General features: G+C 41.9%; 1 protein-coding gene across 3 annotated transcripts in view; it reads right to left on the bottom strand.

The window, feature by feature from the left end:
• Positions 1 to 16,266, bottom strand: part of PDE1C (phosphodiesterase 1C) — a 289,616-nt gene that overhangs the window by 88,347 nt on the left and 185,003 nt on the right. For all 3 annotated transcript variants that reach the window (XM_036738403.1, XM_036738404.1, XM_036738402.1), the window contains one exon: positions 163 to 276. In XM_036738403.1, the coding sequence (XP_036594298.1) occupies positions 163 to 276 (114 nt within the window). The remainder of the gene's footprint in view (positions 1 to 162; positions 277 to 16,266) is intronic.

The following is a 16,266-nucleotide window of genomic DNA, read 5'->3' as shown; positions in this document are numbered from 1 at the left end:
TAGTCCTGTTTTACAGATGAGGAAACCCAGGCTGAGATAGGTAAAGGTAGTAAATACTCAAGTAGGATTTGGACCCAGGTCTTCCAAGCCCAAGCCTTTCTTCCATGGTTTACAATATAAAGATTCCAATCAACCTATAGAAATCTCCCTGGGATGGGTTACCTTGTTTCATCGATGTAGACAGATTCCAGGACCGATGCTGCATGTTCCAAATTCTTCTTGAGGTCCACTACAGAAGCCTCTCCTCTTTCTAGCTGCTTCACCAAAGATCGTAACCTAATAAGAAAAAAGTGACAAAGAAAGCCAGTTGGAACAGAAAATGCCAATGGCCAATGCGGTCTTAGGTATTAGTGCTCAAAACATTGCGAAACATGTGACTGCCACTGGAAACACATTGCAAAGAGAAGAGTTCTTTGTGGCAAAGCACTTTCTTCAGCACAGTCCAGGGTCATGGAGAGTATGACTATTATTATCTTTATTTTACAGAAAAAGAAACTGAGGCTCTGAGGATTCAGGTAACTTGTCTAAGGTCATAGAATAAGTAAAGACATTATTTCAGGTGAAAATACAATTTGTTTGATGCCAAGTCCTAGCCTCTTTCCACCTCTGTGACTTTGAGTAGGCCCAACTGCCTCTGCTTCTCAAGACGCATCTGAATCACATCTGAATCACATCTGAAATGAATCACAGAATCCTAGAACCTGAGAGCTGGAAGGGAGAGCTCAAAGGGTCCTTCCTCTAGCAGGATATCACCTCCTTATTCCCGGCAGCTGAAGGTATCCCTAGAGAAATCTCTCAAAATTCATCCCAAGACTATTAGCTCTTTGTGCTGCCAGATTATTATTATATTGCCAAGCTTGTGATCCACTAAAATCCCCAGATCTTTTGTCAGACAAGTAGAGGAAGCTAGCGTTATCAACCCTTACTGAGTACTCACTGTGTGTAAGAACCTCTCTTTCCGACCAATAACTCACATTTATATCACTTTAAGGATGTTAAGCACTTTCCTCACCACAACCTGCAAAGTAGTCATTGGAAGTAGTGTGAGCTCTAAGTAGTGTGAGACTAAGGGTCTTTAAATGACTTGCCCAGGGTCACACATAGTCACACACACACACGACTCAAAATCTAGCACTCTGTCCATTATAATGAGTTGCCTTTCTGAGCAAATAAAAAGAAACTTCACAGCTTTTGACCTCAAGGAGCTTCTGAGCTTTGAGGGAAGACAAGGAACATATGTTTATACAAAACAATAAAGAAGCATCATATAATGACAAACAAGATAAATAGATGTATTAAAACTTCATTCAGCTATTACACTGTGACCAAAGCCCCCTGAATATTTCTGGATTTTTTTCTAACAGAACAAGCCCACCTTACTTTCAATACCATTTTCTAATCAGTATCCATGGAGCCAAAAGTGGAAAAAGTAGCATGCCAGCCTGCTAGGCCAGTGGGCCTGCTATTTCAGTGTCCCCTAAATCAAACAAGTGAATAGCATGATCTGTCCTGGGTAAGTCCTCTGAAGACCAAATCTTCTAAAAAAGAAACTTGAGGAAATGTTCTCAGGGGTTGTTCTCAGAGATTCTATCCATGCTTTCTGAATGATTCCTGCAGAGGAAAGAAGAAAGAAGGGAGAGAAGGAGGAAGAGAAGAAATATCCTGCTGAATATTAAAGACAAGTTGTGGAGAAAGGAGAGAAGAAAAACTAATTGAAAGACTGAATAAATATGTAAGCAAAAAGGAGGCCTCAATAATGTGAATGATCCCTAAATGGCCAAAGAAAGTGAAGAGAAACATGCCAAAAAATTGAGACTATGACAATCATAATTAGACCCACAGAACAGAGAATGGATAAATTGCAACAATACCAAGGGCACATTAGAAACTCAATAAGAGATATAAAGGAAGATCTTGCCTCTATAAGAATAGAAATAAGGCTATCAATATTAGAAAAAATTAGAATAAATAGCTTAGAAAAGGGAATGAAACATCTTAATAAATCAGTGTACTATGTAAAGAACAGAGTCCATTAAAATACAAAAATACTAGAGTAGAAGAATAATTAACAGAACAAATTTTTTAGTTTGTAGATGAAATGGGGTATTAGATCTTTACAAATCAAAGCTACAGAGGCAGAGAACAAAGCTTGACAAGACAATCAGAAAATTATTAGTTTCCTGGCGAAATATGAAGAAACAAAGTCTGATGCTATGTCAAAATCATATAGTAAAACTGCTCAGAGGTATTGAAGACAGTGAGGGGGGAAGGTGGTGGTGAGATACACACACACATGTATACATACATATATACAGAAAGAGAGAGAGCATCCATAGGACACCAACAGAGAGGAATTCTACATTTGAGACACCTCAAAATATGTTCACCTTGTTCCAGAGTTTTAATGTGGAGAAAGAGACTGTTAAAAGCAGCCAGGAAGAAACAATTCATATATCAAAAAGCATCAATTGACATCATGCAAAAGCATTCAACAAAAGCAACAGGATGTGAAAGGTGAAATGATACTGGTCACTAAAAAGTAAAAAAAATCAATGTATTCCATAAACTGCTAATCCTGAAAAGGTGAGAATACATTACAAGAAAAGATGGTTCTTCAATAATCTTGATAAATTTTATTCTTTCTTTCTAAAAAAATACAGAGCTGGACAGGGACCTTAATATGAAAACTGTCCTAACAGTACAGACACAACAAGATCCCAGGATTATTGATTTAGAGGCTAGATCATCCCCTTATTTTTACAGATGAAATAACTGAAGTTAAATGACTTGCTCAAATCACGCAAGTAATCAATGGCAGGGCCATAACTGGAAGCCATGCTTTCTTCATCTAAATCTACTATTCTTTCCACTGAACACTCTGACTCTTAAACAAGACTGGAGTGTAATTAATGACACATAATTAATGGACGCTATGAGCTGTTAAGTCTATTGTTGCTTTGACATCCTGGCTTCAATCAAGGTCGCTAAAGGCATCAAGGTTAGTAATTTGATGGGTCAATATACCTCAGAAAAGGAAAGGAATAGAAAGACTGGAAGACTGAAAAGAAGGTAAAGGAGGGAGAGGGAGCTACTGTTTTCTAAAGCAACCAGCATACGTGAAGATCAATCAAAGACAAAAGTGGGAAATAGAGATAGAAAGGGCAACCTTCATTTTTTCTCTGGTCTAAGAGGGTATAAAGGTCATGATGGGAGGATCTGGACCCCTAAAAGGAAAAGCCCCTGAACTTTCCCACACAATCTACCTAGATGATCATTAATCCTTTAAACTGTCCTTTCATTGTGGCCCTACCACTTTACTCCTTTCATTGTCTGCACCTGGCCTTCTCTAGGCTACCTGCCATTCCTTAATCCCATCCAGAGCCCCTTTCTGTTACCTCTGGACCACTCCAGGCTACTTGCCACTCCTTAATCCCACCCAGATATTCCCACAATCTTTTTCTGTATAAAAGGATCAGTCCCATCCTTATCAAATTCATGTATTTACTAGAAATCTTACCTGCACAATCAGTGTTATAATAAAACTTCACTACTCTGACTGAAAAAAGGCTTGAGGGGTCAAATTCTTTTGAGGCAGTCCCACCCTGTACCCTTGCATTTTGGGGTTCCCAGCACTCCAAACCACAACCGTCATGTAAGCAAACGTGAACACAAAAAAGGTTAGGAGCCACTCTTCAACAGATAAGTTTTCTAAAGGAAAAAAAAAACTAAAATTAACAGCAGCCATTGGTGAGGGGGAAATACTCCAAGCTGCTAATCAGGGAAGTGTAAACTAGCCCACCTCTGCCATATCATTTCCCATGTATCAAATTGACAAAGATGCTAAAAGTTCAACGTGGACAGGGCTATGAGAACACAGGCATGTTAAGCTACTGCAGATAAAACTATGATATGGTCTCCCTTCAATGGAAAACAACTGGAGACTAGGCAGGAAAAGTGATTACACCATTCATAGGCTTTGACCGAGAGATCACACTAATGGGTTTATAGACCAAAGAGATTGACAGCAAAAACAAAAAACAAAAACAAAAAATAACTTACTGTATGAAGGGATGAATTTTGGGGGTTCCTCAATCAGAAATAAAGACATCACCAATGAAAAATAACCAGTAGTAAGATTAATCATGCAACATTTTTCTGTGTTTATTATAACCATAAAATAGAGCGGTATTCCAAAAAGCTCAATTAAACATGCTTTAGGGCAGGCCTACAAATACTTTTCAAAAAGCATTAAATTGTTATTAGGTCCATGAAAATGGAATTGGCCCATCTCCACTGAATCAACAATGCTTTCCTCCTCAACTCCCTTTACTTCTTTCTATAACTTCCCCTAAGAAGAGGCAAAATGGAAGATAACTGTTGAGTGTACTAAGTGCCCAAGCAATTGCCTTTTAGCAAATATATGAGCCATCACCCACACTGCCATCAACAGAGCAAAAAGGGAATTAGAAGGAGAGGCTAATTAAAATCTCTTGGTTACCAAAGGACAGAATAACAAATGAAATTTGCTGTTGTAGTCATACTCAGCCTTCCTCTATCAGTAATCTTGCACAGTTCCCAGGTATTTCTCATCATTGTTCATGGATCCCCAGTGGAATGCAAATAAATTCGAATATTATCCTACAGAAAACATAATAATGAAAGGAAATCCTCATAAGAAAAACAACTCTTATCAGATTTCAAATACCAATGGCTTCTATTATCTTCTATTATGGATTCCCTTTCCATTGTTCCAGTTCATTGGCATGGATAACAGTTGAGGACTGAGTGAATATTCACCTTCCATTAAGCCTATTGATTTTATTTTCCTGCATTCTGTTATGCAGGAATGCACCAATTATGCAACCAATCTACAGTCTTATACTAAGTGCCTATTGTGTTGTAAGCATTGTGCTATATGCTGAGGATACAGAGAAAATAGTCCCTGCCCTCAAGGAGTTTGCATTCTAATGGGGAAGAGAACATGCCCAGAAATCAATACATACAAGATGTATTTGGAGTAGATGGAAGGAAATTTTAGGAGAGAAGGCATTAGAAGCCGGGAGACTAGGAAAGGCCTCCTGTAGAAGGTGATGTTTGAGCTAAGTGTTAAAACCAGGGATTCTAAGATATGGGGGCTATCAGAAAGTACGTTTTACATATCAGAGGTACAAGGGGGATAGCTAGTACAAAGAAACAGAGATCAGAAGTGTGACATTGTGTGTGAAGAACAGGAAGCAGACCAGTATAGCTAAGCCATAGAGTTCCAGGAGGGTGTAAGAAGACTCTGCAAAGTTTAAGAAGATTGAAAAGTTAAGAAAGCTCCTGGGCTAGAGTGAACAACACTCCCATTCTCTTTGTCTTCCCCCTCTGCACTTTAAAGAGCTCCTTCCCTAGAGCAGCAGAATTGTAAATCTCCCCCTTCCAATGGTTTTCTGTCACATCCTAGTTCCATCAGGGTTCCAAGGTTTTCTATGTGGATCCCAGGCCAAGACTGATAAATGATATAACAAAATACCTTAATTTGATTAAAAGTAAATGGTTACACAAGAAAGGCAGGACAATCCATTTTCTCTAGTCATGTGATGTTTCAACAATCCCGCTAGCAGCTGCTGTGGGGGTGTAAAACCAATGACAACCAGCTCACAGAACACTGCAAGCCCAGGTTCTTTTGATCTGCTTTACTAAAGAAAGCAACATTAAGGGGTTAACAAGTTCACTTTAATCCAGCATACAAATATCATTCACTCAGTTCAGGGGGAAAAGCCAGCACCTTGAACTTCAGAGCAAACACAATCAAATTACAAACAGACCCAATACAATTCATAGTTACCAAAGTCCCAACATCTGGGTTTATGAGCTGGAGGGCTCTCAGCTACAGCTGCCCAGAGTCTCCACATCAGCAAGCCACCAAGAGTGAGAGCCCTAAGCAAATGGCTCTGTCTTTCCATTTTTTATACAGTTTCGGACATTATCAAACATCATCTGAGCGACCAGAACTTAGGCTCCTATGATTGGCTCTGGAGTTAGCACCTCCCCTTAGGACCCCAGGAGCTTCACATGCACATAGGCTTAGCACCTAGTAATTAGGGGTTTGAGGCAAACTCAGGAGTAAAGATCTAATCAGGCCTCCCTCAGTTAGCCCCACCTGGGGCCTCACCTTAGTTACCAATTCACACCCACAAAGGTTTAGCACCTAATAGGGGTTTCTGGCCTGGGGCTTAGCCCCAGTAAGACTCAATCAAAGACACTTAATTAATCATTTTAAAACAGTAAGAAAGTCCCAACTTAATTGATACTACGTGTGATCATCATAAAAGGGAAATCTTTACAAACCAAGAGCAAACATTGTGCCCCTCCTTCTAGACTGTAACTACATAGCTTCATTCACCCAGCAAGCATTTATTATGCATTTTCTATGTACCTAGCATTGCATGCTAGAGATACAAAGAAAAGCAAAAAGTCTGGCCATCCATTATTACCATCTAACAGGAAAGGGTTAATGGAAGTGCTACCAACTAAAACCTTGTGAACACAGCAAGAGAGGCACATAGATGGGCTATGGAGGTAGCTGCCGAGGTTGCCAGAGGAGTTGGGTTCACCAGTCTCATTCTTGAGCTGGAACCACCTAGAGAGTCACTGCTCAATACTGGAGACAAGTCCTCATGATCCTTTGAGGACATGAAATTGGTAAATGGGAAGAAAAGATAAGAAGTCACTTAGTGTGTCTGGACATGTTCTTCCCAGGCTATGCATGTTCCCTAGAACTATCCTGTGTGCTGGGTCATGCTAGCTAACTTGTGGAGGTTAAGGCACCACAGTATGCCAGAGCCACTGGACCATCGTGAATCTATACCATCAGATATGGTCTATTGCCTACTGAATTCTATTCTCTCCTCTCTGAAGCATTCCTGGCAGTCAGAGGACCTTGGCTTCCTTCAAGTTCCACCTTCTGCAGGAGGCCTCTCTCAATTCCTCTTATTCTAGCACCTTCCTGCTGCTGATTATCTCCAGTCTACCTCATCTACATCTCGTCTGCACACAGCTGTTTGCATGGCGTCTCCCCTATTAGCTCCTTGAGAGCAGGAACTGTCTTTTGCTTTTCTTTGTTTCCCTAACGCTTATGGCAGTACTTGGCACATGTTGTCGTTCATTTGTTTCAGTCATGAGTGACTCTTCATGATCCCATTTGGTGTTTCCTTGGCAAAGATACTGAAGGGGTTTGCCATTTCCTTCTCCAGCTCACTTTACAGATGAGGAAACTGAGGCAACAGGGTTAAGTGACTTGCCCAGGGTCACACAGCTAGTGTCTGAGGCCAGACTTGAACTCGGGAAAAGAAGTCTTCCTAAGTCCAGGTCTGGCATTCTATCTACTGTGCCACCTAGCTGACACATAGTAGGTGCTTAATAAAATTTATTGACAATGACTGACTGACCCCTATAGTCAGAGATCACAGGACCCAGATAAAATCCACTGTTATAACCTGTGCCCTGCTCTGCAGGAAGGAAAAACATGGATCAGAAAATGCCACCATTTTCCAGGCAGGGGCTGGAATAATAGAGAATGGAGGGGCACAGCCTGCCAAAAGGTACAGAGCTTCTTGGTGTTCCTTCTCATTTGCAGCCATTCACCGGGAAGAATCAGCAGCTCATTCTTGTGCTGCCAAGCCAGGCATGTCAGAAACATCTGTCTGAAAAGCCAAAGACATGAGAGGCGCTGAGAGCAGCTTTGAATGGGGCTAATGAGAAAGAGAGCAGTTGAAATTCAATGAGGTTTTGCAGGACTTTATGAAAACACACAAATATATGTATACATGTATATGTATATATGTGTATACATGTACACACACATACATATATATGAACTTTCCCATTAATCTACCTAGCTCATTAATATCTCTCATACTCAGCCTCACCTTCCATTAGATTTAACATGTATTAAGCGCCTATTGTATGCAAGGCACCAGAGATGCAAATGTGAAAATGACAAGAGTCCCTGGCCAGTTTATAGTCTATTAAAGGAACGTACACGGAGGGATATAATGTGAGTTACAGTATGATCAATTCACAGAAGAGTTCAGATAGCATGGCTTGGAAGAGTAAAGGAGGAAGGAATCTTTTATGGCTTCTTTGATATCAAGGAAGGCTTCCTGGAAGGGTTATGGCTGATCAAGAACTAGAAGTGAAAGGGGTGGCATGTGCAAATACAAAGAGGTGGAAAAACGGAGAGAGGACAATCGATCTGTTGTGAATTTTGATTTATGGAAATCATAGTCAATAACCCCCACTCCACCTCAAACAGTAACACTAGTTCCATCAGGGCTAAAACATTTTTATCAGGGTAAACCCTAGACCAGGGTGGGGAACCTACAGCCTTGAGGCCCCATGTGGCCCTCTAGGTCCTCAAGTGCAGCCCTTTGACCGAATCCAAACTTCACAAAACAAATCAATAAATAAAAGGATCTGTTCTATAAAACTTGGATTCAGTCAAAAGGCCGCACCCAAGGACCTAGAAAGCCACAGGTTCCTCACCCCTGCCCTAGAGAGTATGAGAGGCAGTATGACATAGTGGATAGCAGCCTTTGGAGTCCTGGGACCACTTCTTGGCCATTTCCAAACCTCACTGACTCTATTCCAGTCACCCTCCCTCCCACCAGCTTCTGGACTGTGCCCCTGTGATGCTGGGCTACAAGAGGTGAGATTTCACCCCGTCTTGACCAGAACCAGTACTCGATGTCACTTCCTTCCTTTGTTCAGTCACTGCTAAATACACAAGCACAGAGATGTACTGGGTCATGCTCCCCATCACCCCTTCCATGTATGCACATGTATGTACGTACACACACACACACACACACACACACACACACACGCCACAAAAGAGGCTCTCCATCCCTACTGGTTTAGAGAGAATTAGCAACAGTCACCCAAAGGACCAACAAAAAAAGCAGTTTAGATAAAACACCTCCTTTGCCCCCCGATTATTCATTCTCCATAGCTGAAAACTATTCTTTTTGGTAGCTTTCAGAATGTTGTTGTGTTGTCAAGTGGCATTTTCCATTCCCTCAAGCACTGGTGTCAGTCTCTGTTGTAATATGATTTCCTGGTTGAACATTAAAAACATTTTAAATCTGGGCACATCTCCTTAGAAAATCTTTTCTTTTAAATGGCATCTAAATTGAAATGGCATTACCAAGCAATTTTAAAATTGCAGAATATGACTAGTGGTTTTCCAAAGAATTTTACTGGGCTTGAGACTGTAGCTTGGGGAGAAAACAGAGGAAGAAACTATCCCTTTGAATGATTTTCTATTGAAGAGGGCAGAGGCCCATAAAGAATTACATCGTGTTCTTCACTTGTTTTTATTAATTCTCAGAATTCACAGATGATATCCCAATATGCAGCCCAGCCCAAGCCCAAGCACTCTGTTTCTGTAATGAAAACCAAGAAGGAACTCAATTTTCCATGATTCAGCACTGGAAAGAACCTGTTCTTCCAGCCTGTCTCACTCCTCACCTGTATAAGCTACAGGACAAGAGGTACCTGGCAGGCCAGTGCATAGCCCTGGAACTCTCACCTTCTCCTGTTCTCTGGCCACTTCCACTGTCTTCAGGCCAAATCTAAGCCCCCAGACTCTGTACTCTCTCACTCTCTGACCACACTCTAAACACATTGATGCTTCACATTTTAACTTCTCATGGCCACACCCTCTAAACCCATTTCTTCTCATTCAAATGTTCACTATGATCAGACTCTTGTAGCATTCACTGGCTCCTTCCATGCTAACACACCCTGCACTCCCAAGGTCTTTTAAACTACCAAGGAACAGCCCGGAGCTCTGTTCTGATGCTCCCAAATGGACACCTAGAATTAACTCCAGACACTCAGAATTAGGTTTAGCAACAATTCCTACAAATCAAGAAAAGGAAGGGCAGTCTTTTATTTCTCCTATCATAGGCTCATAGATATAGAGCCTCTAAGAGGCCACTGAGGACCACACTCTTGTTTAACATATGTGGAAACTGAAGCTCAGAGAAATTAAGTGACTTGTCCAAGGTTACATGGATAGGAGGATCCAAGTTGGGATTTGAGAACTTGGATCTTCTTAACACCAAGTTCAGCACTCTAATGGTTACATCACACTGCCTCCACATTTCAGTCAGTCAACAAGCATTAATTAGGCACCTTCTATACGTCAGGCACTGTGCTAAGTTCTGCAAATACAAAGAAGGTAAAAAACATGGTCCTTTCACTCAAGGACCTCACATCCTAATTGGGGAGACAACACGCAAAAAGTCGTACATACATGCAAGATACACACAATATAAATGGAAGGTAATTCCAGAAAGGAAAGTTCTAGTAATAGGAAGTCTAGGAACAACCTCCTTCAAAGACTAGGATTTGAGATGAGTCTTCCAAGAGACCCGGGAAATCAAGAATTGGAGTTTCGTCTGGAAAGAATTCCAGGCATGTAGGATAGCTAGGGAAATGAAATCAGGAGAAACAACATCATGGACAAGGAAGAGCAAGGACAGTACAAGAAAGGGAACAAACTGGAAAGGTAGGAAGGGACCATGTTGGGAAGGGCTGCAAAATCCAAAGAGAAGAGTTTGTATTTGATCCAGAAGGTAAACAGGGAGCCACTGGACATTAGTGAGTGGTTGTATGGAGAAGGGGCATAACATTGTCAAAACTACTCTAAGCAAGATGACTCTTTGCTGAATAGAAGATGGACTCAAATGCAGACAGACTGAAGCAAGAAAACCAAGGAAAGGATTATTGCAATAGTTGAGGCATGAGAACTATTTATAAAAACAGTCTTCATAATTTCTTTGAAGAAATAGAATTGACATCTATTTTCAGGGTTTTCTGGGTAAGTATTGTCTCTTTGAAGTTCACTGAGTTCCCTGTTCTGGCATCTGAGCAAGCTGAGTGAATGGGCACTTCATCCCTTACTAAGCCAAAATGCCCACCAAAAAAAGAGTCAACATCCCAACATATAGTTAACATCCAAGTGTGTTAGTGCCTCTTTGTGGGAGCAATGGCAAACAGTTGCCCCAAACAGGGAAGAAGGACAAAATGAGTCATTTTATAAATTCACAGTGAAATATATAAGCAAAATTAATATTTGTAAGAACCTGGACCATCTTCTGTGATTTCTTTACTGCTGGTTGTGAGTCCCCAGATCCTTTTCTCTGCCATAATTCCCTCCCCCTCCCCAGCCCTGCCCCCAGCTACTCCAATGGCTCCATTTGCTAAAGAACAGTGACTCATCTCTCTTTACACAGCAATCAGTAAGGTCAATGGAAAGCTGGATCTTAGAACTTGTTTTAAGCAACCCCTCACTGTTGTAAGTAAAAGGCTGCTTTGAATGGCCTTTAGGCTTTAGCTCTCTGCTTAGTGTTTATGAGAAGAAAGGATGGGAAAAAGGCAATTATTTCTTAACCCCTGGAAGGCAGTATTTACAGGGAGGGATGGCTTTCTTTTTTCTTCCAAATATCAGATTTAGGATCCTAACACCTGCTATACAGAAGAAAAGATAAGGTAGCAGCTGAAGCCCACCTTCCCCTTTCATCTTCCCAAAGATGAAGGTACATCCGAGTGCCCTATGCCCCCAGCTCAGAAGAAGAGGAAAAGAAACTGAGATAAGGAAAGCAGGAAGAACCTTTAGGTAGGGCTGGGATGATAGCATTGGACTGAGAAAAATTGGAGAGACCATAATCCAACCTCCTCTTTTCACAAATAAGGAAACTAAGGCCTGGGAAGTAGAAACGTGAATGCTGACAATTCCCCACCACCGCCACCACCAGTTGGGGTCAAACAACTTGCTTCGTCCTTCATTTAATTCCTTGAAAGCCTTTACAAAGACAAAGCATGCTGCAATTGGAGCAACTGGAGAGAACGCCCACTGAAAGTGGCAGGTGCTGTTTCCAATCCAAGAATAAAGTGAGGAAAGGGGAAATGAAATCATGATTCTTTTCAAAATGGGATAAGGTGGCTGGATAAGGAAAATGTGGTTGTAGAGGGTTAAAGAGGCCAGCTCAGACTTGAGGGCAGAAAAAGCCTCCCAGGATCTCATGCTATTGCCAAGTAGAACTCTCTGTCCCCAGAGCTGATGGGTCCCTCTTCCTGAAGCTCTTTGAGAAGTTGGATGGCCATTGGTTGGGTATGCTACAGTGGGGATCCCTTTGGGGGGACACATCAGACCTACTGTGATTCTGTGTTGGAGGCACAATACTTGAATAAATATGGGGGGCCCTTTGGGTGAGTTCTGGCTTCCATATAAGCCAAATCTTGAGGAAAACAGCAGATTTGGGCTTTAAAAGGCCAACCCTGAATGACACTATGAATAGTTTGTTTTAGGCCATTTACATATCTATGGAGGAATTTGATGGCACCATTACATGCAGCCAAGTGGATATAAAGGAGCAAAGAGAGAGGCTAAACATCTGCTAGCAATCCCCTGGAAACCTGCTAATGGGACACTGAGCTTCCCATATGCCAGCCAAGCATGGGATGGATGGAGGGGGCTGGGGGAGAAAAGTGTGACTAATTGTATGGTGGAAAGGATCCAAAATCTGGAGCCATAGGAGCTAGGTTCAAATCCTGACTCTGCAATTTACTAGTTGTGGGAAATGAACAAGCTCCATCTATCTGCTCTGAGCCTTCAGCTCTTCACTAGTGAAATGGAGAATGGGTTGAACCGAATAGCCTCTAAAGACCCATCCAGCTCTAAATCCTAGGGTTCTGCTGATGTTTGGGCTAACAGGTTACTCTGGAGGAAGAATGGCCATGCCACAGATGATGGACTTTGAAGGAAGGGATAAAAAGTTAGGTCACTATAGGCTCTCAGCCTGTTCTTAAAAAGTACAAAGATGTTAGTGGGTCCTTGACTCAAAGATCTTGAAGCCATTCATATTTTCTCCTTTCAGGGAGTGGTATCTTGTTATTCATAACCAGTGTGGCAGAAACACATTTGGTCTTAAACTCAACACACCCAGTTTTGACTCTTACAATGGATGGAATCTCAGGCAGATTGCTTGACCTACATGAGCCTGTTTCCCTATCTACATATTGAGACTGGTAAGCCATGTTCTATGTATTCCACATTGGCATTGCATGGAAAACTGTGTTAGGTGCTATAGAGGATAGAGGGCAGGGCCTGGAGTCAGGAAGAACTGAGTTCAAATCTGGCTTCAGATACTTAACTAGCTGTGTGACCTTTGGCAAGTCACTTAACTTCTGTTTGTCTCAGGTTCTTCAACTGTAAAATGGGGGTGATGATAGCATCCACCTTTCAGGGTTGTTGTGAGGATCCAATGAGATCATTGCAAAGCTCTTGGCCCAGTACCTGGCACATAGAAAGCACCACAGAAAGGTTAGCTGGGGTTACTATTAGAGGTAGGAGTTTGGATAAGCAGGATTCTGCCGTTATGTTGTGAAGGTTATGGCGGTGGATGGCAGAGATCATTTTCAGAAGAGAGGCCAGTTGATATCCGCTGCAGCTCTACAGAGGGTCTAATTTTGCTCTACCCCCAAAAGAGGAGCTAATCCCTGGGTAATAACTCTGAAGTAGGGGTGAACACTCCAAGTGGATGAAGAATGTCTATCATCCAGCCTACACTGGGTAGCGGCATGACTTGGCCATAGAGCTGGCCCATTGGTACACTTCTCTGGAATGGGTAGCCCAGCTGGACACTTGAGAAGAGGCAATGGCACATTATCACAGGAGCACAGATTTGGAACAGGAAGGAAACCTCCATAGACATCACTTAGTCCAACACCCTCACTTTATTTTATGGATAATGAAACTGAGGAGATAATAAATTTGGCCAAGGTCACACAGCTAATAAGCAAGAGAGCCAGGATTTGAATCCAGGTCCCTGAGACCAAATCTGTTTCTCTTTCCATGATCCCATGCTGCTACTTTTGCAAAAAGGGAAAATTATTGAAGTCAAGGGTTGGTCATTTAAAGTTTTGACAAGATCCTAGGTTCTCCCACCTACGTGTCAGTGAAGTTAAAACAAGTAGAAGAACAAATCGGCTTTCTGATATCTATAGAATTTCTTTTGGGAAAACTCTCCCATAGGCCTCGCTGTACGCTCAAGAGCTGGCAGATTTATTGGCCTATCAGTCCTCTTCACAAATGATGCTGATGGACTGTGGAAGAGCACCAACAGCGACCAGAGGCAGATCAATAAGTTACCACAGAAAGAGAGCTGAACCGTCAGGACCCCCTCCATCCTCCACACAAAGCCTCTACACCTGAGTTCAAATCCAGCCTCAGACACTAGCTGTGCGACTCTGGCCAAGTCACTTACCTCTCTCAGCCTCAGTTTCCTCATCTGTAAAATGCAGATAATAATAGCGCCCACCTCAGAAGGTTGTAAGGATTAAATGTGAATAGTGCCCACCTCAGAAGGTTGTAAGGATTAAATGTGATAACCGACGTAAAGTTCTTTGCAAATGTCAAAGCGCTATGTGAATGCTAGCTGTTCGTATTGTCATTATAACGACTATAATCACTATCGCTGTAGTCATCACATTCTTGTTTCAAATCATTTTTGTGACTCCTCCACATACATTATGGGAGAGCAAACAGAGCGCAGTTTGAGAATGGAAATGGGGATGAGAATGGAGGATAAGGAGAAGGTAGTGATAGGGAGAGGCATGAACTTAGGAATAGAGATAGGGACGGGGTTAGGGATAGGGCTAGAAATAGGGATTCAGAACTCTTTCCACAACATTGTACAGCCCACTTGAGGCTTGCATCAAGACCGTCTGACAGGGGTGGGCCTAACGACTAGCCCAACAAAGAAGTAGTCTAAGCATATGCTCCCTGGGAGTCTAGCGGCCAGACCTGTGACCCTCCTGGAAGTGGAATAAGCTAAGGAGACCCTTCCTTTAAGCTGCCTTTTCACTTCCTGCTTTGCAGGTGATGACATACCAAGATGCATCAGTATGCAATGGATTTCAGTTCAGAAAGTAATCTGACCAAAAAAAATGGGAGAACAATCTGCAAATGCTGAAATGAAAACGGGGGAAAGGAAGATGCGTTTCATATGTATTTGGAGAATGAGGCCCCATCAGTAGATATTCACACGTTCATAATTTAGGCTAAATGAAGATATCTCTACAGAAAAAGGGTGACGTGTATAGCTGAGACAGAGAGAGAGAGAGAGAGCGGGAGAGAGAGAGAGAGACAGAGAGAGAGAGAGAGACAGAGAGAGAGCAAGAAAGAGAGAGAGAGAAAGAGAGAGAGAGAGAGAAATAAAGACAGAGACAGAGAAAGACAGAGACAGAGAGACAGAGACAGAGACACAGATTTGCTTTAAGGAGCAAAAATGGATTCAGAAACAAGTCCAGTAAGTCAGGAGGTAGCCACCCATAACCACAGAACTGAAATATACATTTATACACTGATATTCAGTGTATGTGTGTGTGTGTGTGTGTGTGTGTGTGTGTATAATATTCTAAAAATCTTCATGAAGTTTTAAGTTTAAACATCATCGAGACTTGCAACCACATACACACTCACTCACTCACTCACTCATACACTAACTTTTAGAGATTTGGATGACAACATAGTAGAAAGAGATGAGGCCAAAAGAAAGCAATTACCAATAGAGGCTGAGTTGAGATTTAAGCTCCAAATACAAGTTAAATCATGGAGAATCTGGGACTTCGGCTTCTATGACAGGGTCTATTTGGATGATCTCTGATTACCTGGCATCTCTTGGTATAGGAAAACCTCTGCTGTTCCCACATAGCAGAGATGACCCTCCAGAATTCTCTAGAGGCATTGAGACTCAGAGGTCTTTCTGAGGCTGTTTCTTGCTGGGTCTCCTCTGCTTTTAGATCCTCACCAGGTCATGGTCAATATTTGACGACAACACTGCTGAGCACTACATCAGGGTTGACATGCCTGAAAAGAGTAGTCTGACCAAGCCTTTGCAACATCAAGCGCACCCCAACACAACTGACAATGGCCATGGACACAAAAGGGGTCATGATCATGACTTCCTATATGCCCCTCCCTCTGGCTTCTTTGAGGTAAATGGCACTTTTTAATTCCTGTTTATAATGTTTCAAGATTTCATTACAAAGAGAATGCCCAGAATGGTTAGCAGAGTCACCCACCAAAGGAGCACCTAAGAGCAAGGTTACCTGGCTTCAAGGCTGCCTCTCAAATATTTTTTCAAGATATTCACATAGGTATATGCATACTATTTATACAAATCATAGAAATATTTTTTGTAGGGACTTATC

Source organism: Trichosurus vulpecula, chromosome 9, assembly GCF_011100635.1.
Source record: "Trichosurus vulpecula isolate mTriVul1 chromosome 9, mTriVul1.pri, whole genome shotgun sequence".
NCBI classification, from domain to species: Eukaryota; Metazoa; Chordata; class Mammalia; order Diprotodontia; family Phalangeridae; genus Trichosurus; species Trichosurus vulpecula.
The sequence above is the reverse complement of the archived record's forward strand: the minus strand, read 5'-3'. Positions and strand labels throughout refer to the sequence as shown.